This window comes from Calypte anna, chromosome 2 (genome assembly GCF_003957555.1).
Source record: "Calypte anna isolate BGI_N300 chromosome 2, bCalAnn1_v1.p, whole genome shotgun sequence".
NCBI lineage: Eukaryota > Metazoa > Chordata > Aves > Apodiformes > Trochilidae > Calypte > Calypte anna.
Genome location: NC_044245.1, coordinates 116,938,472 through 116,964,052, shown reverse-complemented (window position 1 = coordinate 116,964,052; position 25,581 = coordinate 116,938,472). Strand labels below are relative to the sequence as shown.

Genomic DNA, 25,581 nt, shown 5'->3' with positions numbered 1-25,581 from the left:
CTCAGAAGAGATACAGAATATGCACAAGATTATGACATTTGATACATACCATTTCAATTTTAGATTTACTGTGACATTTAATATATCATCCTAAGCAGAACACAAAAGCTCTTTTATTTCTAAAACTGAAAAGAAGGTGTCAAATGGAGTCACACTAATTATAGGAATGCTCTTACCTGAATTACAAACCACAGAATACATAAGTATTTAATGAAATAACAGATGATATTTTAATTCTTAGAAGAAATTAAGAAAGAATTAGAAATAAAAAGTATTCAAGATAAAATGTATAACGTAATATATAGTCTTATGGCAGTGAGATCTGTAGAAGCCTAAAATATATAACCCTTCCTAGAGGTGACATTTTGAAATTCCTTTTACTCCAGTCTTCAAAATCAGCTGTTGCTCATAATGAATGCCTTCTTATAAAGATTTTATTGATTTTCACTCAATTAAAAAAAGAAAGTAATTCTAAAAGGCTCACTAAACTCAGAAAACCAAAGCAGCTTTACCTGAGAAAGATACCGCCTATAATCTTGTCGAAGTTCCTCCTTAAGTTTATGTTTTTTTCGTTCATATTCTTCTCCAAGAGGTAAACTCAAGCCATAGTCACCTAGAAGTTTAATGTCATTAAATACTATTATTCCAGTATTTTCTATCAGTACAAAGCACATCCTGCAAAAGCTTCACCTGGATTTTTATTAGAGATCAGCAATTAGAAAATTTAACCATGCAGCCAGTAATTACAAAACAGCTGAAATAAAAACCCATCTTCTCTGTATGAGTAGTTGAGTGGAAAGCATAAAACAAAATGGACTGGTTTTTGGCTCTTAGTTTTTCCCTAGTTCATGCACCTTTTCTCCCTATTAGAAAACAAAAAGCAACATAAACTGAATTTATTCAAACAGTTTGACAAATAGTATAAGAAGATGACGTAAATATTGTAGGTATTTCCTTTCTCAATGTATGCTTCAAAGAAACTCTCCTTTGACATGTTAGTTTCTGAATTATTCTGATATTTTAAGCTGTGCTTATCACACAATAGAAAACATAATTTGCAACTAGAAAGCATCAAGTTACTTGCTTAGCACAAAGCAAGTGACACAGGTTTGCTTCCACACAACCAGAGGGAATCTGACCATATGATAATAATAATCATAATTTTTTTCCTTCCACCTCAGTCTTTTTAATTGTAGTAGACCCAAAACACACATTTTAGTACTTTTCCAAGATTACTACCAAGTCTCCTAACAGCTTCACTCTTAAAATATATTGCTATGCAAGTTGCTCATTGTTCTCAAAATACATTTTAAAGTACTCTTTAAAAAATATCCTCTGCAGCCACTTTGACCACTCCCCAGACACCTACTGAATTCCACATCACCACATCAGAGACATAGATTGCAACTGTGGTTTTTTTTATTATTATTTCCAATTGTTTCTCTGATACAATTTCTACATCCTGTGGTCTATGTAAAATTAATAGCAAAGAGTAAAGAGGGAAGAGAGATTTAAGATTTACTCTATCAGTCCCAATATGTTGCAAGGTACTTTGTTTGACTCCAATATTTTAAATAGTTAGGACATTAATTGGAGTAAAATAACATTATATAAATGGTGAAAACTCCTAGGTTGACAATCCCTCTTCTACTTAAACAGATAAAAAGATTTAAATACATATAGTAAAAACTTAGCTGGCTTATCTTAGATAGTTTCAGTTAAGTCATAATGCATTTTCATGACTCAAAACAGAAGTCAGCCTGCTGTTCTGTAGAACCAAAGGACCTAATACCTCAGTAAAGTCATACTCTGAAACAGTTTGCAGAATTCAATTACTAAACAAAATCTGCAAGGCAGCTTCTTCTCCAACCTGCAAGTTATTTTTCTCCTAATTTTGCACACAAGGTGAGTTCTGCTAACAAAATAATGTACTGTTTCAATCCTCAGAAAGACAGTAAGTCTCAACAGAATACAGAAGATAAAATGGCTCATTTCAGCTATCTGCTATTGCCTTTTGTTTTCGTATGGAATTATTGCTGGATTAACTATAGGAAACCAAGGAAAAGCATCAAAAGCAACTAAAACATCAAAGATTCATTCAGTAGCTCCACAGAAGATACTTCACTGATTCAAACATGTGATGTACTCAAACAAAAGAGGGTTTAAAGTTCATTTTATTAGGAGAAGACCTTTGCTGGCCACCAGTAAAGTACTAAAATAATTGTGGCTTTTGATTTAAGAGATATTTGAAAACTACCTCTTCAAGAACTTACTTCAAGAGAACCTAGCAGAGCAAAAATACTCCAGTTAACATACATTCATCCTAACTTCATGCACAATTTGTCTGAATCCTTCCACTGGCATAAGAGAAACATTTTTTCATTGTTTTTCTGCTTTTGTTTATTCTGTATTTGCTGCATTTCTTTGCCATTTAAAATTCTATTAATCACACATTCACAACATTTTTTTGAAAAAAAAGATTTTATATTCATTTTTACATAACAGTTTACATGCATTTAATAAGTACAGAAATAATATTACTTTCATTCAGTCAAAATATCTACTAAAGCTATAGAACATACTTCTACCAAGGAACAAGTCAGTATCTGACTTAATTCAAAGAAAATTATATTGTTTTAAAGCAAAACCAGCCAGTAATACCAGCAAACATCCACTGGTAGACAAATGTGTTCAGTGCCCAGTTTTTTATTTTTATAGCAATTATCTATTTGCTGCTTTTCACTTAAGACCACCTGAATGCCCCTCATCTGTGATAATTCATTAAATGTGTTACTGTATTTAGGTTTCAACAGTAAGCCAAATTTATATCAACAAAAGCATAATGAAATCTGCTATTTTAGCTCTCCAGCAAGATATGTAATTATATTAATATTAAAATAGCTTAAATATTATGTAGTGTGTGGTCTGTCACAGCCATTGGAATACTGCCTACTGTGTTCTATTTTCTGTATCATATGTTTCCACAGTTAAGTGAAGAAATATCAACACCAAGACTAAACCTGTTGATCATAAGAAAATTGCTAAAAAAGTGAGCTGGACACTTAATGCAAGTGCTGTCCTCTAACCAAGTTTATCCATTAAGGCTTTTGGAAGGAGGCAATTTTCAATCACCATTTCAAATAATTTTTTGTGAAGTTTTCCTGCAAGGGTTTTGGAGGAGCTCATCTTGCTGAGGAATGGAAGCTCTACTTTCTCTGGAAGCTCTACATTTCTACAAAAATAGATGTTTATTTATGCTGCTAAGATCAGTTCAGTCTCCCAGATTCACAAGCACTGGCTTCTTTTATTTTTTAATTTTTTTTTTAAATTTAAGACATGCAGTTCTCTGGTCAAATATTCTGTAAAATTTACAGAAGGGACATAACATTAAGCTTAGCAGAAATAATTAAAAGATAGATTGATATTATGTAAACACCATAAAATACCCCTTGGCATTTCTTCTTTAAAATAAAAGCACAGCTTTCACTCCCTCAAGAAGCTGCAGAATTACACAGAATGATAATCAATGAGGTCCAAATCCCAAGTGTCTAAACATGAAAAGAGTTACCTACTGACAAGGATACAGAAAAGCCCTAAGGCTATCAAGAGAAACCTGAACTACACAACTGTAACTAAGGAACAGCAGTAGCACATAGGGAGGGAAGATGGAAGGACGAGAAAGAAAAACTTGAATGCTACATTTTGCTTCACCCAAATACAACAGAAAAGAATAAGATCATCTATCAGGGACTAGCAAGAAGCTTTTTGTTTTGAGGTTTTGTCTGTTTGTTTAAATGGAGCTGCCCTTACAAGAAGAAAAGAAAGCAGTTGGCATATTTTCCTTGTTTAAAAAAACCAAACAACTGAAGAACAGGTGTGCACTTGAATTACAATGATCACCTCATAAATAAAAATGCACAGCAGTAATTCCTTCCCGAAAAATCATAAAGGTAATGAAATGCTACTTAAATTCAGAAGACATACAAAATATACTATACCTAAAGGATAGTTCTGTTGACTATTTGGAGGTATATTTTCCTTAGCCATGGAGATTAGCATTTTGCTAGTCTCAGAAAGCCTCTCTGATTCCTTATTCTGAAAAACAAAATAAAACACATTGCACATACAAGAACAACATTATTAACATAACTATTAGCACCAGAGAACTGAAAGTTATGCTAAATTAACACTTTAAGCAGGTTATACATTTCACTAATACTACCAAAAAAGTAGTTCTTCTTTACAACACGGGATTAATTCAATATATTTGATGTCATGTAATATGTTGACAATGTGTATTGTGACTTATGTCATAATCCACAATTGTTTCATAGCTGGCAGATAGGTTCTGTTTACTTATGGAGTCTAATTTGATGTACTGAGCCCAGCTTTAAACAATGAAATGCTTATAGGGTATTATAGGACAAGCTTAGTTCACACGTTCTCTGTAACTTCTCTCTCAACACACAGCTTAGAACTTCAACAAACTACATGCTGCAAACATTCTCCTCTTTAAGCTTGCTCTGAGCAGAGGAGGAAAAAAAAAAATGAAGCACAACTCTTCACAGCTACCTAGGAATTAACTGTATGGAGTGAATGAATAAAACTTTCCAGAGAGCATAATTGGAACAGGGTAAAAAAACTTATATTCCCTATAGAAGGGGAAAGATGAATTCTCATAACCTTCTGATGAAGCAAAAGGTAAAAACTCAACATTGTAATTGCTGTTTGAGGCTTTTAAAGTCACAACAGACAAATCAAGCCCACTTCTTTTTATTTATTTTTTGAGCACTTCAGTTAGTTACCATAACACTTAGATAGGTTGAATTATTTTGATAAAGTTTTTACCAGGTACTCATACTACTGAACAACTTAATGGTGATAGGCAAATTAGAAAAACTTTATAGCTTTTGAATTAGGCAATAAAATTTCTAGCAGGAAACAAGATAAGAACAGATTTTTTTTAATTGATGGGATTAAGTAATTTGCCTTTTATGTTTTCTAGTTTCTGTAACAGAAATTTTGAGGATATTTATACCTTCCATCCTAACACTCATACTCTGAATGGGCAGAAAGCAGATCCCTGCCTGTCAGCCTCCCTAAGGATGGGGGAAGGAACAATGATAACCATTTACAAGAGTTTTCCCACTTTTAAAATACAAATGCTACTGTCTATGCCTGGTGGCAAATGGGTTTTTAAAACTCTACATAAATACAGATATGAGGTATTTAAGTTAGACAATACTTTGAATAGATAAATCTTTAGTAAATATTTCAATAACAAATACAGTTTTAAAGAGCACAGTAGAAGCAAGCTTAAATCCAGACCATAGCAATAGAAGTGTTTAAATTCAGGAAAGCTATTTAATACTCTTACCCTTATTTCCATGTAAGGTGGATCATTTTCAAATTCTGCCTTATCTTGTGCCAACTTGGCCTTCTGATCTTCAATGAATTTGTCTAAATCATCCTCCATCATTTCTAAGGGGATAGGAAAGGCAGAAAACACTGACTCTACATCAAAACTTCAAAAATTTAAAGCTTAAGTTTCTTAAGTCAGTAGTTAAGTAATATGCAAGTTTCTCTCTCAAAATTACAAGCCTTAAGGTATTTGCTGGATCACAGAAACACCTGACTCAGAAAACCCATCCATGGAGGAGATTACTAGATGTTTCACCAGAGAAAATTCAAAGATTCCAGATTATAAGACTGAAGATATTTCACCAAGCCAGGAAAAAAAATACTAGAGAAAGTGTCTTGGAGCTGTGTTGTTTTTAACTGCAAGTCTACAAATGGCCCTTCATTACACACTAGCATAAACTTATTGTTTGTAAGATATAAAATCTAAATTAGACAACATTAAAAAATAGAGAGGATAAAGGAATTATCTGTCAAAAAGGGCAAAGTGTAAAGTATGTGAATACTCTAAAACAACGACCAAATATACAATCAATCCAGTGCTTAACTCCGTATCACAAGAAGTCTTAAAAATCATCAGCATTATAGCAAAAAAACCCAAAACCCAAGCAAAAAAACCAAACAACAAACACAAAATACATGCATAGTGTTTCTGCAGTCAGACCAGCAGTACATAATTATCTCCTGTACCAATAGCAGAGGCAATAAGAAGAGTTACAATTTTGCAATAATTGTAAGATTGTGGATATCAGGCAGCAATGACTTGGAATCAGAGGGGCCACTCATCTATCAGAAAATGTACACTGAGGGAATAGCCAATTACCTCTCTTTCATTAGTTGTGCATCTTGCACAACTGTGTAACTGAAAGCCCTTCAGTGGTGAAATTTTAGTGTCTGGTTTGTGTAATTTATTGTACATTGCTGTTCCTAGATAACCTCATAATAAAAAATAAAGTGACCCAAATTAATGACTACAGAACTGTACAAAAGTTAAGGCACACACTCAGACTTCAGAAGCTCTTTGTCAAGATAGTCTCACCAGAACTAAAAATACTGCAAAGCTGCATATTGAGTAACCATGGAAAAGAGACAAAACCATGAAGAATGACTGCATACAAGCCTACTCATCCTGATCTCCACTCTGCATTCCCACCAACTCCACTGGAGCAGAAGTGTTGCAAAATCAAGCCCACTGATAAAAAATCCATGTTATATATTCCACTTCTAAAGGAAGCAAAAACTGAGAACAAAATTATGGCCTTCAAATCCCTGTAATCCTACCCACACAATGTAAGCAATAGGATTGCTTATGCGGGTTCCTAAGCAACCCTATCACACTTGGGATCTAAACTCAGACTGTCCAGCAGTTTTATTGTTGCTAATTCAGTACCTTTCTGAAGCCCATAGGTTGTATGAAGTAAACAGACCAATGTTGAAAGTATATTAGAAGGAAGAGGAATGTATATTTCAGGAAGAGGATCAAAGAGTTAAAAAACACCACACAAGCAACCAACCAACCAACAAAACCCCACCCCAACTCACAAAGACAAGCTGAATAAGATACTACATACCTAAATATAAAATGTGTCCAGGGAGACAGTAATAAATGCTTACTAGGATTAGTAAGAGGAAAAGAATGTCAAAATTCCATCAGATAAATTCAATTAACTGCATACATCTGTTTCCTGTATTCTTTAAAATTTATTCCCTTAAGCTTTCTCTTAAATTAATATTGCTCTTTTAATTGTAATTTAAAATTACAATATTCTTACAAAGGAGGAAGAACTAGGACAACCTATTTACAACTCCTAGTGGTAATATAGGACAGTCAATTCCAAAAATAAATTTCCCCATCTGATTTGTCCTAAATCTTTAATCTCATTAGTTTTGCACACTGATAAAGGATAAAAAGAAATCTGAAAGAGGGTAAGTTCCCAAGCACTGATAAATTTTACTTAGCCTATTAGGTTACATAAGAATAATGAAAAAAAGGTTCCAAACATGTGAACAATTTGTCATACAAAAGAATTTAACTTAGTTTCATCACCTATCCAGGGCTGCATACCCACAAAGAGCAAAATTACCACAGCTAGAATGAGACCCTCTGAGAAGCCTTCCCAAAAGCTCATTTGACTGCAACATCTGCATTTTTTACCTCTATTTACAATAACACTTATAAACTCTAAATCTGATTCCAAATCACTGTGTTGGAATGGTACCAAACCTATTCTGAAAGATGGTATAAGGAAAGGAGTATTTGCAGTACATTTTCTATCTGGCATGAGAAACAGGATGAATATTTTAGCAGTTTGCACCACTATCCTATTGCTAAAAAGAACAATAAAGTAAATATAAAACAAAGACAAAACAGTTCAAGTTAGACTACACAGGCAATTCAGTTGATATGGAAAAAGCTCTCAACTGCTGTCCTTGGAAAACACTAAGGCAGCTCATGCTGCAGCACTCTTAATTCAGCATTCCTTTAACACAACTAAATAGCTATGAAAAGTGGCCAAACACCTCTTAGAAAAGTGCTACACATTTTATGTCTTACACCCTTCTATTTGAGCTGATCTTAATATATGAACAAGTCCAAACTTTATGAGATAAACAAAAATGTAAGGAGAATGAAGGAGGAAGAAAAAGATCTTACATACCCTAAGGAAAAGACTGACAGTTTGAATGTGATGCACACTCTAGGTTCAGAAGATTTTATCATCTACTGTAATGAGTGAAGAGAACATATTGATTTGTTTCATTGTGATTAGTTATCTGAACAGAGTGATACCACAGTCCTCAGTTACACCATGAACTCTCTCAGAGGTGACATCACTGAACTCCCTGGAGCCGTGAACTTCAAACTGGCTTCATCTGACAGCACAAATGTATCAAGGGAAAGCCTGCCACTACAAAACTTCTTCAGATCAAAATAATGCAATCTATTTTCAGTTTAGCAGTGTCTGAATGCATTTTATGCATTTCTAGAGCCTTTCAGTTATTCCATGTAAAAGCAGCAGGTTCAGAACTATGCTCCACGGGCACATGCGTAAAGCAAAAGGCAAGGTGAGAACACATTGTAAGTATTTGAAAACCCAAGGATGAATCACACGCCCCCAAAATGACAAGGTGCAAACAAACAATTCTTAATGGGGCTTTCTGTGAAACAATATTTTGTGAATACTATTTTTTAAAAATGTTTTATAGCATAGATTTATCAGCTCTTCCTTTGGGAAGGCCCACCCCAGGCCTGCACCTTGAAACCTTGGATACATTTGTTTTCCTAAAACACTGTATTGTTACAAGTAAAATTACATTAAACCTACTGCTCAACTACTGTCTCTAGTGTTCTATGAAAAACATATTTTGTATATTTTTACTTTCAGGAAGATTTTATAACATTTTTTATTTGAAACTATACAGTTTCCACAAAAACAACTCTGAATAATTAGTCAGGTAGGTAGACTTCAACTTAGCTAAATATGCCAGGCATTAGAAAGTGTCTAGATAGTTCAAGAAAATAAAGCAAGTTCAAACATGGCATTTTTATTGAATGTATGCCCAAGAAGTGTTAATACTGTATGTCTCTGTATTCAAGATATTCAAAACATGTATCTGCATATGTGCTGTACACTAAGTTCTGTATTTACCTGTGTATCTACTTTATCATCTAAAAGAATATTTACTTTGCTCTTTTTTGTTCCCCTTCCCCTCCATTTTTTCAAAAAATTAGGGAGCAAAATTTACAATGGGAATTTGCAAAATGGCAATTCGTATCCATATGACTACAGTAAGGAGGGAAGTTTTATTAAAAAGCAGCTAAGGGCCATGTTTAGTAATTGTACTTACAGACCATATGGTCACATAACTGTGTCAGCAGGAAATATGTTTCAGTTTCACCCAAACTTTCTAAGGTCACATAAACAGCCAGAACTGTGAATGACTTTTAGAATTAGCTCCTGCTGTCAGAGACACGGATCCTGCCCCTTTTACCTTCACTTCTTTTCAGTTCTTATCTGAAAATGCACAACAAAATCCAAGGTCTGGACGCTCACAATTTATAAACTCTAACTAAATCCAAAGCTCTTTCCTAGCTGTGAACGCAATTAATTAACCCTCACAACAAACAACAACTCTCGGGAGTTGCATCCCCTCGCCACAAAGGTTTATCCGCTTTTCCAGAACGCGTATTCTTGTAATCAAACCAACCAAACCAAAACCCAACAAACACGAATTTTGGGGAACCTTCCGAGCCAGGAGATCCCCTTCGTTTCTCCAAGCCTGGCAGCCCTGGGATGCGCCTTCCCCCCGTTCCCGGCCTGCAGCCCCCGGGCCACCCCTCACCGCTCACCCCCCCTCCCTCCCACCCCTTCAGCAGCATTTCGCCGGCAGCCCCAGCGGCACGGACCTTCCTTCCTTCCCTCAGGACGGGCGTGGGGCGCTGCCGCCCGCCGAAGGTGGCGGGGGAAGAGGCGGCACAACGGGATCGGCCCCTTTAAGGAACGCGGCGCCGTTGTTAGGCAACGGCCGCACAACAAGCGGCTCCCCACGGGAGTCCTCGCCGAGACCCCGGGTACCCCCACTCACCCACCCGTGGGACGCCCAAGCCCCCCGCGGTGGCTCCGACCCCGCTCAGCGGGCTCCCCCACTACCTGCACCGCCTCCCGCGCCCGTCCCGCTACCCGGAGAGCCGGCCCCGTCCCGCTCGCCGCAGAAGACGGCGCCTCAGCCTGTGAGCGATGCGGCCGCTCGGCCTCCGTGCGGGCAGGCCGGCAGACCGGGCTGCGGGGGATCGAGACCCGGGGGTCCCCGGCGCTGTCCCGGCCCCACCGCTCACCGGCGGCTGCGGCTCTCTCCGTCCCCCGCGCGCGTTACCGCCTCCCCGGAAACCGGCGGGAGGCCTTGAGCAGCGCCCCCTGCCGCTCCGGAGGGCTGCGCAGCGCGGTCCTCGACTCCGGCAGCCGCCCGAGGCGAGGACGGGGCCGGGGGTGGCACTGGCGCGGCTTTAACCCCCGCAAGAGAGCGGGACGCGGGATGGTGCTGGTGTCGGTGTCGTCCCCTCTTCGGGGGCCGCTCGCCGGGAATCACCAGCTTGCCCGACCGGCCCGGGCGGCGACGAGGAGGGAGAACACAGCGTGTCCCCCGTAGGGTTCTGTCAGGCCGCAACATGCTACAGGCGGAACAGCCCGAGCAGTCCCGCGCTGCAGCCCCCACACTGGGTTGACCGGGCCGGGCCGCAGAACCGAGCGCTCCCGCTGGGGGCGCAGCGCCGCCCAACCCGGGCCTGCGCGGACCGTACCACCTCACTGCTCCCCCCATCCTTCACCCCTTCCTGCTTCTCTTGGTTCCGCCGGCGGCCCGGGGAGGCTGGCCCGGGCCCGGTACCGGGAAGCCATGGCGGCGGCGGGGAGCGGGGCCTCCGGGAGCGGGATGGCGCAGAAGACGTGGGAGTTGGCCAACAACATGCAGGAGGCGCAGAGCATCGACGAGATCTACAAATACGACCGCAAACAGCAGCAGGAGATCCTGGCGGCCAAGCCTTGGACCAAAGAGTGAGTTGAGACAGCGGGGCCGGGCCGGGCCGGGTGGTGGGTTCGGAGGGGAAGGCAAGCGAGTAACGAGGGCCCTGAGGGAAGGAGGGGGAGGGCGGCGGGTCCGTCCCTGAGGGTCTCGGCGGGTCCATCCCTGAGGGTCTCGGCGGGCTCTGTCTTGCAGCCACCATTACTTCAAGTACTGCAAGATCTCGGCGCTGGCCCTGCTGAAGATGGTGATGCACGCCAGGTCCGGCGGCAACCTGGAGGTGATGGGGCTCATGCTGGGCAAGGTGGACGGGGAAACCATGATCATCATGGACAGCTTCGCCCTGCCGGTGGAAGGCACCGAGACTCGGGTCAACGCGCAGGCGGCCGCCTACGAGTACATGGCTGCGTACATCGAAAACGCCAAGCAGGTGAGGAGAAGCGCGGAGCGTGTTCCTCTCTCCTTCCGCGGTGTGGCTGCAGAGCTGGTGTTACTGATGGCACAGGGACATGTTGAGGGGCTGGCAGGCTCCCTGCTTCCCCCCTGCCCACAGTGATAGACTGTCCAGTTGCCTGGCTTCTTGTCAAGCGTGGTTAGAAGAACTGTGTCAGCAGAAAAGAACCCAGACCCCTCTGAACGTTTTCATGTCTATATTTTCTTCAAGGTATTCAAGTATTGGATTCGCTTTTCCTTTATTTCATGATTTGCATTGCTCAGGAAGTGTTTTTGTGGCTGCAGCTGGTGGCTTGTGAATGGAAAAAGGAGGGAGTTTCTTAGATAACATACATGTTTATAAAAGCAGTGTGCAAAGTGAAATATAAAATATTTTTGTGTCAGAGATACGTACGATTTGTAGATTGTGAATGTTACATTTATTCTTACCTTCTTGCTTTCTGAAGTCTCACTGCAAAGCCATGCTGCTGCTCTCCTTAAAAATAAAGACATTTGTGAAGAAAATACCAATGAATAAGTTTCAGTGCAACTTAATAGTTCATATTTATAATTTGTCCCTGTATTCAGAGATCCATATCTTATTAAGTCAGTGGGTAGTAAAATCCTCATGCAGAAGGATAACAGAAATAAGAATCTGCTCTGGCTGGTTTAGAAACCAGCATGGCACATTAGAGCACCTGCTGACATGCTTCTCCCAATGCAGGGCAATCCTATACCATGAGTAAGCATTGGAATAACTCTTAATTCTCCAAGATAAAACCGTTTTGAGGCCCAGTTTGCTCTTCAGTTTTTCTTTAATCCTCAAAGTATTTTAAACCAGCTAAAATTAGAGGCCCCTTATAAATTCATTGGAGATAACAGCAGTATTTGGGTTGTTTTTGCAGTCTTGTATTTATATTCACAGCCTTATATACATACCATTAGAGATATTTAAATGTGAAGTAGACTGCATCACAGCATCAAAGAAAGAATAAATGTAATCCAGAAGTAAGTATATTCTAGGAGGTTATTTGTAATTTATTCCTGTTTATGAGAAAATTTAGAAATATTGAAGTTTCTTTTACCTGGAAGCTATTGATGTCAGGATGCTGATACATTTACTGTAGAAAAGTAGGTAACTTGAAAAAATATCTTTGCCTACAAATATATTATCCAGTTCTTAGGTGGAAATAATGGCTTTCAAAATAGTAAGTATATAGGGTAAAAGTAGATTTTTTTTCTATATAGTCAGTTCATCTTATGTTTAAAGTAGTCCAGGTGTATGTGAGTAGTACCCATATGATAGGAAACATTTTTACAGTTTTGTCTATAGTTGGTTTCACAATTTAGAAATTGAATTTGTATGTAAATATAAAAACTTAGCTTTATTCTTTTTCTGGTAGAGTTTGCATGCTGGCTGTTCCACATTTCATTTTGGCAAGCAGTTGTTCCTGGAATAACTCTCTTAATATCACAATGCAAGCTGATATGTTGCCCTGCATAAGTATTCTACACATAGAAATGATCCTTGCTTCTCCTTGGACAGGATCTGGTTTTAATGCAATCAAAATGTGTTATTTGGCCTTGAAAAATAACACATTCTTTACTGTTTTGTTGATCCCTCCCTCATTATCATGGATGAAAAACATCATTCACCAATTCAGAAATCAAATATTCCATTCAGTAGGCAGTTTGTGTCCCATCACATCTTAGCATTTAGATTTAACCTTGTGGAGTTAGTCAGTATTTGGCAAAACCAAGCAGCTAATGCATCCAGTCACACAACTCTGAGTTATGAACTGGCACATAGGGTTCTACCAAAATAACTGAGCTCAGTATGGAGCAGCTAGTAAGTAATTCTTGACAGGGGATAACAAAATTAGGTGCAATGGATGTTAATGAGATTCTTTTTCTTTAGTTTGGTAGGTGTTTGGGGTTTTTTTTCCAATGTTTGCAGAGAGAGCCAGGGGTATTATTTGGAAACTCTTAGTGTGAGGTTTTTCTCTAAAATTCTTTTTAAAATTTATCTCCTGGTTTTCACAACATGCTCTGGCAATAATTTCTGTCACTTCTGGTATTCAAAAACATGCCTCTCTGTAGTGAGACAGGACCAGGTGCCCTGAGTTATTGATGAGTGGGTGTGGGTTCACCTGTGTCTGGCCTCCCTCCTGAGCATGTGCAGGAGCAGGGGGCCAATAAGAGAGCAGCTGACACCCACGGAGAGGCCTCTCACTCTTCAGTGAGGATGGAGAAGCCCACAGCTCGAGGAGCCCCAGGATCAGGCAAGAAGGGGTAGATCCCGAGGCCTCAGGAACAGCCCTAGGACATTGTCCAGGAATGGGCTAAACCCCGAGGCCTCAGGAGCAGCCCTAGGAGCAAGAAGGGCTCCTTCCGCTACACCTCTCCAAATTTATTTTTTAAACTTAATAATAATCTCTCTATATGATTTTGAGTTCTGTTACTAAGTAATGAACATTGATTTGCTACTGACATACATTGTGTGACATTATACAAGCTTATGTCATATCCTCTCTAAGAAACACCTCTTTAGTGCTGAAGAGTCCCAGCTTACTTCCAGCTTACTTCCAGCTTACTTCCAGCTTACTTCCAGCTTACTTCCAGCTTACTTCCAGCTTACTTCCAGCTTACTTCCAGCTTACTTCCAGCTTACTTCATGTGGATACTCCTATACTTCAAGGAGCCAGGAACTCCTTTTTCAGTGAAGGCTGAAGTTATTCATTCTGTGATAGTAGGAGTAACAGGATGCTAATATTTGTATGGTTGTAAGATTGTATGGTTTCAAGAAAGTAAATTAAAATTAGGTGTATGTTTAGTATCTCGTGGTACTTGAAGTAAGCATCACAAGGTGTGCGTGCTGCTTTTATCGTCTCAGCGCGTTGTAGCAGGCTGGAAGGCCCAGCAGAGGGCAGCGAATACTTTGGGAATGGAGATGAACACCCCGGCTTTGTTTTTCTTGTCTGCTGTTAGGTTGGTCGTCTAGAAAATGCGATAGGCTGGTATCACAGTCACCCTGGCTATGGCTGCTGGCTCTCTGGAATCGACGTCAGTACCCAGATGCTTAATCAGCAGTTTCAAGAACCCTTTGTAGCAGTGGTTGTAAGTACTGCCTGATAGTTGATAAAAGTGCATAACAAAGTATGTTGAGGCTGCTGTCCTTTAACATTCTTGTAGTCTCTTATTTTGCATGATGGAAGTGTTAGGTCTGGGTTTTAAGTTGGTATCTTTCCTTTTGTGGTACAGGTTAAACCAGCAGTATTGCTTGCTGAGACCATTTTCACTGCATTATTCCAGGGTGTACAAATCTATAAATTAATTTTAACTTATAGTTCTACGTAGTACTACAGTACTGCAAGAAAATTATTAGGCAATCTATATTCAGCCTCCTGCCATAGAACACATTTTTTGTTTCTTTTTTTCTCTTCATAGCTTCTTCTGCTGAAATAGAGCAAAGAGTGTTCAGAGTTGTGTGACTTTACATTTAAAATGCCTTTTAAATTTAAATCAATTACATACTGCAAGGTAGAAGGCACTAAGAAATCAGTCTTAGAGGGAAAAATCTGAAGAAATTCTTTGGGCCCTTCAGAGTTTTCCAGCCTTCAGTTCATATTTGAAATCAAAAGTAAATCCTATTTTAGATACTACTTGTATGACCATTGCTGATGAAGGAAATAGAGGGAAAAAATCTGAACACTGAAATTAGTCAGAAAGAAGGAATATAACTGGTGGAAGAAGAATATTAGAAAAGGATAAATCATCCTTTAAAATGTATTTCCACCATATCAGTTCTGCTACATTACAGCACATTCGGAACACTCTCTTTAGAACTGTCATTTTATATGTAAGAAACAAGGTTTCCTGCATTTTCCACCAAAATGCAGCAGATCAGATAATACTTTTCTCTACCCCTTGGGGTTGTAAGATTAAAAGGCAGATTTTTATTGTGATTTATTGATTGCTCTTAAGTGCAATTTCTTTGAAGTATTTGGGAAATAAGGCAAATTAGTTTTAAAAGATGGTCCGTAGAAGCTGTTGATATTACTGTCTGTTTTAGAGTTGTACAAAAGATTCCACCTGAAAAAATATTGTTTTATGACAAAACAATTAGTACTAATTAGAAGTACATTTTGTACTAATTAGATTTCTGAAGTAACATTACTGTAAAGTTAATTTATGCCTCTGATAATTCATAAAATTGATATAACCTGCATTAACTGTATTTCTACAGATTGATCCAACAAGAACAATATCTGCAGGGAAAGTAAACCTTGGAGCATTTAGGACATATCCTAAGGTAAATAGTGAAAATTACCTAGTGTGTTATGACCAGACTATCCTTAAATAAGTAATAGACTGATTCTGAAGATCAGTGCAGTTTGAACATCTGACAGTTTGCCCTGCTGTGATATACTGTATGTCATTGTTCACTGTAAAGGAAAGATGTGCTGATATACTGGTTATTGCATGTCTTTGGATATTGATTATGTTTACAGAGGGACTTCCAGTTTGTTTTCCATAGATTTTTTGCAGTGTTAAATCAAATAGACTGTCCAGATAGTGGAACTCTCCTTAAATTGTTTAGCTCCATGTATCCATTTTGTAATGAATATAGTTGTAGGTAGCATTTATCAAAATAGATTAATTCTTCTCTATAATTTTTAGACCTAAAACCAAATACTAATACCTTGTTTAATATGCTGTAATCTACTTTTCATTTTAGAAAAGGAAGATTCAAAACTACTTAATGCTTTCAAATAAATATTGCAAATCTTCAGAAAATAATGTACAAAATTAAGTTAATTAAAGAACATAAGGTTTTTAAGCATTAGACTTTAAAAATAGAAAATCACACAAATATCAGAGATCTCCAAATGCAGTCTTTTGTTTATACTTTTGGCAGAGATACAACTGTGCTATTTAATTCCATTCTAACAAAGCTCAGATATATCCTTCAACTTTCCAATTACTACTCTCTCATCAAAAATTCCAGGCTGATGTCCAGTAAAACTGTAATTAACAAAAATGTTCAGCAGAGCTTGCATGCAAGCATTTTTTTTTTTTGTGTTGAGAAATACATGAGAGATCTTAAGTTTGTGGTTCAGGAGAATATTCACCTCTGTAGGCAAAATTACTTCATAAATACTTCCATAATTTTGAGCAGAGAGAAGAATCCTGCACCTGAAAGTGAGGTCTCATATAGAAAATGCTCATGAGAAGCATATTTTCAAGGAGTCTTCACAGGGGTCTGTGGGCAGTTCTTGCCTAGTCAGTAGCTGTGAGTGGCACCATCTTGGCTAAATAAGTAGCTGAAGTTTTAGGTATCTCTAAGGCATATCCACGGTATGGATGGATTCCCTCGAAAGAGGATTGAAATATGTAGAGATCATATTATCTTAGAAATTATATTAGAAATATTGTCTTAAAAGAAGATTGCTCTTTCTTTGATTTAAGAAATTATCTAAGCACAGTTTGTCATCTTGCAGGGAGAAATTTCATTTTCCTATGAAAAATAAATTGAACAAATTTTATGTGTTGTGCTTTCACAGAGGTTTTGCATTTTAAAAGTCCCCAAATTGCTGTGTCATCTTTGCTCTTTGTTGAATTTTTAGGGCTACAAACCTCCAGATGAAGGTCCCTCTGAATACCAGACTATTCCGCTTAATAAAATAGAAGACTTTGGTGTACATTGCAAACAGTAAGTAACATTAAGCCAGTAACCCCCGTGCAAATTCTCAATTTCTATATCTAAGTCATTTATTCAGAACAGAAAAATGTATTCATTGGATTGTTTGAAATCTTGACGTTCTGTGTTGCTTTTGCATTGTTGTTTGTGAAGAAGTGCTGTTCTCATTTATCAAGAGATATTTTAAGGGACAACTTTAAAAAGAGTAATATGACACTAAACCTGGTTAAATATGAACCTGGTTAAAAGCAGTTGAGCACCTGTGAGTGGTGGTGCTTTCTTAGGGTGGGGAAGAAAGGGTCAGAGATAGCAGCAATGCTAGGGAGACAGTAATCTGTCTGCTCTTCTGAGTACTGTCAAGTGCTGTGCATCTCTTCATCCTTCATCTCTGGGCATTTTAAGATTGTTTCTTAACATGTAAAGTGGAGCTGCTTCAAGAATAACATCTGCACATGTTCTTCTCTTCACATCTACATTTACTTCCTTGGTGAGGCATTTGTTTTACCAGGTCTGTCCCCTGATCTGGACCAACCTGTGGGATCACACACCTACTTGCTGGTTAAGCTAAGATGAGGTGGAAATTAGAGACAGATGTTGGAGAGACAGTGTTTGCAGAGTACAGCTGAGAAAAGATGGGATTGCTTCTTTTAATAACTGTTTGGCCAGTTCTACCTTCAGATGTTTGACAGGCACTACAGCTTAAACATCTTCAAGTTCTTATTGACACCAGTGGTGTAGCTTTGTGGTTTTGGTGCATGGACACCTGTGCATCAGTGTGCATACAGTTGCATGCAAAGTCTTAAACCTGAAGAGAGGAAGAAGTTTAAACAGTTGGAAATTGTCTTCCTGTGCAATTTGAGGAAAATTCCTGAACAGTAGCTATACAGAAATCTTTGTAGAACTGTAATATTGCTGTAATTTTACTGTAGTTCTAAGAAGTCTGGCATTGGCTATAAACCCAGGCTTTTAAGCATGGCATGTAGATATGTTTTATGCTTTTTTATTTTAGAGGTGGTCTCTTTGGGAGAGTTCATTTGGTAGGTTTTTTTGAAGTTGAGAGTGCTTGATAGTTACAGTTATTATAATCTTTGTCTCAGGAGGTTGGCTTCTTGTACAAACAATTTCTTTTGATACAAAACAATTTCCAGTCTTTCCTAGAAGGATTCAGCAGCTAGGCAAAGGGAGGGAGTTAGAAATTTGCTGCATTACTGAATTACTGATAATACAAAAGACTAGAGTAGTGGTATCCTCTCAGTAGTATGGGTAGTGTAAGAATTAACAGTTTAAGGAATTTTAATTAAGATCATAGAACCATAGAATTTTTCCATTTGGAAAAGACCTTTAGGATCATCAAGTCCAACTGTTAACCTAGGGCTACTAAATCCACCACTAAACCATTTTCCTAAGCTTCACATCGACATGCTTTGGGATAATTCCAGGGATGGTGACTCCTCTACTGCCCTGGGCAGCCTGTTCCCAGTGCCTGACAACTCTTTTGGCCTCCCCTGATGCAACTTGGTTATTTTTTCTTGTTCTGTTGCTTTCTGCTTGGGAGAAGAGGCCAAAACCCATCTCATTAAAACCTCCTTTCAGGTAGTTGAAGAGAGTGATGAGGTCTCCCCTCAGCCTCCTTTTCTCCAGACTAAACAACTCCAGTTCCCTCAGCCACTTCTCTTGAGGCTTCTGTAGGCACTTAATGATCTTGGCTGTTTGGAATGCAAATGACTACTAATAGCTTCATACTGTGAGTCTGGATAATCATGGCCAAATTTCTCTGCTTTAATGGGTGTTTAGTGCCCCATGTGAAACTGCTTCTATTTAACCTTTTTAAATAAGTTCATTACACAGTTCCTCAAACAACTTGGATTTCTAACTTTGAATCTGTCACTTCTCTTTAAAGAACCCTTTTTTTTTTTTTTTTTTAGCATATATGAATACAGCTATTTTTTCTATCAAAGAAATACTGAAGCTTAGTGTGTTGGTAGTTTTCAAAGCATTGGTATCTCAGCTGGAATGTCTTACAGAAATGCCAAGCAAAATAACTTTCTAGAGACATCAAGACATGATAGGATTACTGCTGGCCCACTCAAGAACTACCTGATCAAAGCAAAGATTAATATAGCTCTTTAATGTTGCTGTAGTTCACCTGCACTGAGGACTTTGCATAGCTCAGCTTGCTTTCTGCTTTATAATCTCTTGTGAACTCTGTAGCAACACTAAAGCCAGGCTTTCAAAGTAGGTATGGTAGGTAAGATTTGTTGCCTTTTTATAACATTTACTGCTATCAAGCATTTCTAATTGAATTAGTGGTGATAGATGCAAAACTACAGCCACCAGTGATCTAGAATCTATGATTTTATGATCTGTAAGTAACAGTTATCACAGACTTGAAGATCCCGAGTATGGAACAGGGAATCGTTGCATTGCACAGGAGGTTTTTTGGATAATAATTAAAAAACCTTTTGCAATCTCATTAAATAGAACACAGCAGTATATGTTGGGATTATCTATGCCTGTATTAAAGCTACATATGAAATACACATGGAAAGTCTTTTATAGTTAAAATTGGAACTGGGGTTAGTTGTTGTTTTTTATTGGTCAGTGCTTTGAATTTTTTATGATATTTACCATTGATAAGAATTTTTTTGAATTGCATGTAGTTTGGGTGTCACAGCCAAACAAGACATAACTAGATGGAAGCTTATTTTGTTTCCATGCTTGTTTTTCCAGGTATTATGCTTTAGAAGTCTCATACTTTAAATCATCTTTGGATCGTAAATTGCTTGAGCTTTTGTGGAACAAGTACTGGGTGAACACTCTCAGTTCCTCTAGCTTGCTCACTGTAAGTACCATTGTATCATGTGCATATATTAATTTGTTAGTGCTAAAAGGCAGATCTTCTCTACTGCTAAATGCTAGTGGGACACTGATAGATGTAGAGCCCACATTAAGAATCTGTTTGTCAGATTACACAAGAAAGGAAGGTTTTCCTAATCATAAATACTGACATGTTCCTTGTATCTGCCCTTTAAAGTAGAAGTTGGGAATAACTTATATTTAATTTTACTGACTTCTCTATATGTTTAGATGTTGTCTTACACACCTCTTTAACCTTACATCTTTTCACAGGACTGTAATGAATAGTATACCTTAAAGTAATGCTATTGAGTAAGTAAACACTTAACAAAACTCAACCAAACCCAAAACCACCAATGAAGCTGTTAAAATGAGGTTGCAACAAATAATGCAGGATAGACTTTCAGTGTTCAGCATTAAAACCTTTCTGCAAAAGCCAGTTTTATACCTTTTCTTGTGGTCAAAACCATCAAGAGTTTTACTTAGTCCTTAATAACTTAGGATATGGAGGGAAAGGAATGAGGAGTGCCCATCTCAGGCTTTGGGTATTGAGCTTTTGTCAGATGTTCAGCTTCCATTACCAACCACCACTCATGTGCCGCCTCTGTTCTGTATCACTTCTATTGCAGATACAGGTTAAAGCATGCAGTACTATAGTCTTAAAGGCTTTTTTCAGCTTTTGTGTATAAATGTTTGAATTTATACCCTAGAATAATTCAGTATCTCTGTTGCCTTCTTTCTCCTAAGAATGCTGATTACACCACTGGCCAGGTCTTTGATTTGTCTGAAAAATTAGAACAATCAGAAGCTCAACTTGGAAGGGGCAGTTTCATGCTGGGTTTAGAGACTCATGATAAGAAATCAGAAGACAAACTTGCAAAAGCAACAAGAGACAGGTAAGATAACACACTTGTGTTCTTCACTGTAAAAACCTGCTATTTTGTTTTAAACTTCTATCATGCCTTTAGCTGTAATCTAGCAAGATTATACGTAAGAATTACTAGATTATATTCAGTCAACAGAGACTCCAGATGTCACATGTTACTTTGAAAGTTTAAGAATGCCTTGCCTTTATCAAACCCACAGTGGCTTTTCAATCCTTGTTTCTGGAACAAATTCAACTATATAGTTCAATAAAACAAAAAATCCTTGTTAAATTCCATTGGCATGCAGCAAAGCAAATAAGTTCTTTTCTGTCAAATGCAAAATGGTAGCATTGCTAGAAAATAGAACATTTATGTGGGCAATCAGGTTTCGAGTAAAAGTAAATAATCTTATTATCTAGAACATAATTTTAAGAACTAGTGTTAACAGTCCAGTAAGCTTATTTCACACCTGTATAATATTTTCACTCAGCTAAAAATTAAGAATCCTTTTTTCATATTTCATAAAACACACTTTTTACACAAATCAGGAAGGGTGTTTTTGTTCTTTTGTATTGTGTTTTGTTTCATTTTTAATGTAGTAGATTATAGACATTCTGGCCTTCACGTTTAACTACCCTGCCTGATAGCAAGTACTAGCTATTATCAGTTAATGAGCTTATCATCACTGGGTGTACAGCATTATTTCAGAGAAGCTGTAGTGTTTTCTTTCAGTGTACCCTGTATGTTAGCTCTTTTCCATTTTGAATTTTGAAGTACAATAGTTGCTTCCAGTAGTCTTAAGAATTATGGGTGTGCTTAGACTTTAATATTACAGTCACCATTTTTTCAAGTAAAATCTTTAACAAAGGTATCCACAAAGTCACATAGTATATTGGGGTTTTCAAAAGCAGTATTTGGCAAATTCCAGACTGTGAAAACCAGGAAGTACTGTGCATGCTAGTACAATCTCAGGTCCATCTGTGGACAAGAGAGGACTCACCTGCATGCATCTTAGGAGTGTTCTGCATGAGATACAGTTCTATTTAATAAGGAACAGTTCTGTAGAATCCCTTCAACTGCAAAAATCTAGGAAAATCTGGAGAGTTCTACTTTTCAGATATGGAGGTTTTCTGGTCTTCTTGCTCAACACTTTATCCTGATACATATAAGTTTTCTTATACTCTTTTCCCCCTCACTCCCTATGTTAGCAATATGTACCGTAGTACAAACTTTTCTAAAGAACTGATGATTCAGATGCCAAATGAAGAGACAAAAAGAAAGCCTTGTGTGAAGAGACTGATTTATAAATGAATTATTTACCTCTTGCTCACTGTCACTCAGGTGAACATGGGCTTTCCCTTAATAAAGAGAGAAGTCAGCTTGTGTTGGACAAGCCTTTGTTCCACAGTAAGCAGTGGGGGAATACCTGCAAATGTTATGTGGTCATTGCTGAACAGGATCAGAGTTGCAGCTGTGCTGGCATCTCCTGTGCATTTGTTTCTGTGTAATAGAAAACCAAGGTGTCTTACTGTGGGAAGTGGCACGACAAATCTGCAGAGTCCTTGGAACAGAAGCAGTGACCCTCTGGTTCCCAACAACCTGTGGGAGCAAGGCTGAGTCCTTGTGATAAGGAAGTAACATTGTTGATGCAGCAATTCTGCTAGGACAAAGAGGGGTTGGGAAATCACAAGGAGGGAGTGCAGCATGGCAGTGGAAAAATACAAGAGGACCATACACCCACCAGATCTTACAAATTTTATAGCAAACGTGATTGTGGTGGAGTTAAGGCTGTTGCTAACTCAAACCAGCCAAGTTAAGATACATCCCAGTTCCTGTAGTGAACCTGTTACAACATGAACCTGTTACAACAACAGTGCTGTAAAGATATGAGAAGGATGGAGCTGTTGCCAATTTCATTTGATTTTGACCCCTTAACTCATTTTATTGTCATGTTACTCTCACGTGCTTACAGCTCTAACAAATAACTCCTCCTCTGATCATGCTACTGTATTATTTCCTGCAGCCTTACTACAGATTTTTGTTTGCTTTTTTTTTTTTTTTACTTCAGTAGCTAGATTATAAACTGTAAGACTAGAAGGCGTTGTTGTCATCTGCTCTGCAATCGTGTAACGGAGACTACTGTAGTTTCCAAAATGGATTTTAACACTTCCACAGGTGCATGTTTTTCTTCAACTAACTATCTTTCCTAAGAAAAGAGGAAAGATTGTTGAAGGCCTGTGCAGGCAGCAGGACAATTGATTCAGTGGCATCTAAATTGCTTTCAGGAAATAAGGTTGCAAAGTTTGTTAAAGGATTGCTGAGTGTACCTGTTTTAGGAAAAGCGGTACTGTTAAGACATTAACATAAAAGTGCTTACACAGGATTATATCACAGTATCATAGAATCATAGAATTGGCTGGGTTGGAAGGGACCTCAGAGATCATCAAATCCAACCCTTGATCCACTACTGTTGTAGTTCCCAGCCCATGGCACTGAGTGCCCCATCCAGTCTCTTTTTAGATATCTCCAGGGATGGAGAATCCACGACTTCCCTGGACAGCCCATTCCAATGCTTGATCACCCTCTCTGTAAAGAAATTCTTTCTAATATCCAACCCAAACCTCCCCTGGCACAACTTAAGTCCATGCCCTCTTGTCTTGCTGAGAGTTGCCTGGGAAAAGAGACCAACCTCCCCCTGGCTACACCCTCCTTTCAGGTAGTTGTAGAGAGCGATGAGGTCTCCCCTGAGCCTCCTCTTCTCCAGACTGAACAGCCCCAGCTCCCTCAGCCTCTCCTCACAGGGTCTGTGCTCAAGTCCCCTCGTTGCCCTCCTTTGGACCCGCTCCAGGACCTCAATATTCTTCCTAAACTGAGGGGCCCAGAACTGGACACAGTACTCGAGGTGTGAATGAGATGTGAATGACACGTTATGTATACACACATCTCTAAGAGCTGTTTTCTTAGGGGACGTAGGCATCATCCAAACTGCTCTAAGCTGGCTTTCTTTGCCTTTGATTGCTTTATCTGCCTAGTAGGAATTTGTCCCTATTCTCCATGCCTTTGGGGCTGATTCAGCTTTTGAATGTGTATATTCTGTTTTGAGACATTTTAATTTGTTGATTTGACACTGCATCCCACTAAGTCAGGCACACTGAATGAAACTTGGATCAATGGGAATCCTCTCAGCTGTTGGAGGGTTTTGTACATATTACATGTTTTGACTAATAACTGATTAGCTCTGTAAACTCTTCCTGTAATGTTCTCAGTGCAGTTTTTCAGTGGAGTTATGGTTAATATGAGCTACTGGCCTGGGGAAAGGAGGTAAGGTAGAGAACAGTGAGAAAGAACCTTCAGGTGTTGGTAACAACTGGTAGTTCCATTCTCCCAAGGATTTTTTTTTTTTTTTTTTTTTTTTTTTTTTTTTTTTTTTTTTTTTGGTTCAGATGACCACAGAACTCACTTGCTATTGTTAATGTAAGAGGTCCTAAATTGCCAGACAGAGAAGTTTTCCTTGTGTACAGTGCTCATCAGTTTGCTTTTTAAGTAACAAAAAGCTGTTGGCAACAATGGCTAAATCGGTGCTTGTGACTTTTCCTTTCTGGACAGTTGTTAAGATTCATGGGGTTATGGGCACCCTGAACTTCCAAAACATCTGAATATCTTCAAATAAAATGACAGTTCTGTTCAGTGCTTGGCCAACATTGAATTTATGCTTGTTTTTCAGCTGCAAGACCACCATAGAAGCTATACATGGATTGATGTCTCAGGTTATTAAGGATAAACTTTTTAATCAAATTAATATAGCTTGAAGCGCATCACCAGCTGATATGCATCTCCAAAGCAGAAAAAGTCATAGTTTCTTTCTCTTGGACTTGTTCAATTTGGGAAATGAAGCTGGAGTGGAAAATTATTCATTTAGCTTGTAGTACTTTAATATTTCCCACCTGTCTGACCAGTTTTAAAGAACAAAATGTTCTGAAATGTAGTGCAACTTTCTGTTCTTATTATAAAACACAACCAGTTTGGAGAATTGTTCCAAAAGAAAAATAAATGTGACTTACTGCATTCTGTTCTTAGGTATTTATCTGTGTTATCCAACTGCAATAAAACAATTTTGAAAACAAGTGGTTTGGGGCCTGTTTTGGTTTTTTTTTTTTAATTTATTTTGGCAAGCATTCATCTCCTTGTATTTTTTTTCTTATTGTTCCATATAAAAGTTTTACTCACTCCGACTAGACAGGTAACCTGTGCCATATAAGTTTATCAGATTTTAATTTCTGTGTTTAATTTTAAGAATTGAAATACCATTTGCTTATCTTTTACTGTTATTAAATGTTTCATTTTAAAGTTATTAAGCCTTTCCTGATTTAATTTTCTGGCCCGACCAGAAGTGGTTCCTTCTCACAGTGATGAATCATTCATGCATGGTACAATGGTGTTTTGCATGTAGGTTCTCCACTATGGTGGACATTTTATCTTTCTATGTAGTCAAGTAATGAATGACCAGTTCCTCAGCTAATCTAGTAATATGGTTATTTGTCTCATGCTCAGCTTCTATTGCTTGTCACAGTCACTTGTTGCATGCATAGGAACAAAATGAAAAATTATTATCTCTGAAATAGGCATTAGGTTAATCAGAGCCACAGATACTAAAATGCATTAATCATAATTGCTGGCTTACAGTGTGGCTCTGTTGCAGAGCTGATCTAAGTTTGTTTTGGAGGCTTTCAAACTGCATTTCAATAATTCAAGATGTTTGGATTTCTTTTAAGTTCTTATTCTTAATCCCAA

At 38.4% G+C, this 25,581-nt stretch overlaps 2 protein-coding genes across 2 annotated transcripts in view; one reads left to right on the top strand and one right to left on the bottom strand.

The window, feature by feature from the left end:
• CSPP1 (centrosome and spindle pole associated protein 1) overlaps positions 1-10,382 on the bottom strand; it is a 61,273-nt gene extending 50,891 nt beyond the window's left edge. Inside the window, exons 1-4 of the mRNA XM_030446211.1 lie at positions 10,253-10,382; positions 5,378-5,481; positions 3,999-4,095; positions 513-613 (exon numbers count right to left, since the gene is read on the bottom strand). Coding sequence (XP_030302071.1) covers positions 513-613; positions 3,999-4,095; positions 5,378-5,479 — 300 coding nt within the window. The 5' untranslated portion in view covers positions 5,480-5,481; positions 10,253-10,382. The remainder of the gene's footprint in view (positions 1-512; positions 614-3,998; positions 4,096-5,377; positions 5,482-10,252) is intronic.
• Positions 10,383-10,429: 47 nt separating this feature from the next.
• On the top strand, positions 10,430-24,912 carry COPS5 (COP9 signalosome subunit 5). Its single transcript, XM_030446210.1, has 8 exons — positions 10,430-10,967; positions 11,131-11,365; positions 14,356-14,484; positions 15,614-15,679; positions 16,995-17,080; positions 19,799-19,910; positions 20,672-20,820; positions 24,515-24,912. The coding sequence occupies exons 1-8, from the start codon at positions 10,810-10,812 to the stop codon at positions 24,597-24,599; spliced, it is 1,020 nt and encodes a 339-aa protein (XP_030302070.1). The 5' UTR covers positions 10,430-10,809; the 3' UTR covers positions 24,600-24,912.
• The last annotated feature ends 669 nt before the right edge of the window (positions 24,913-25,581 follow it).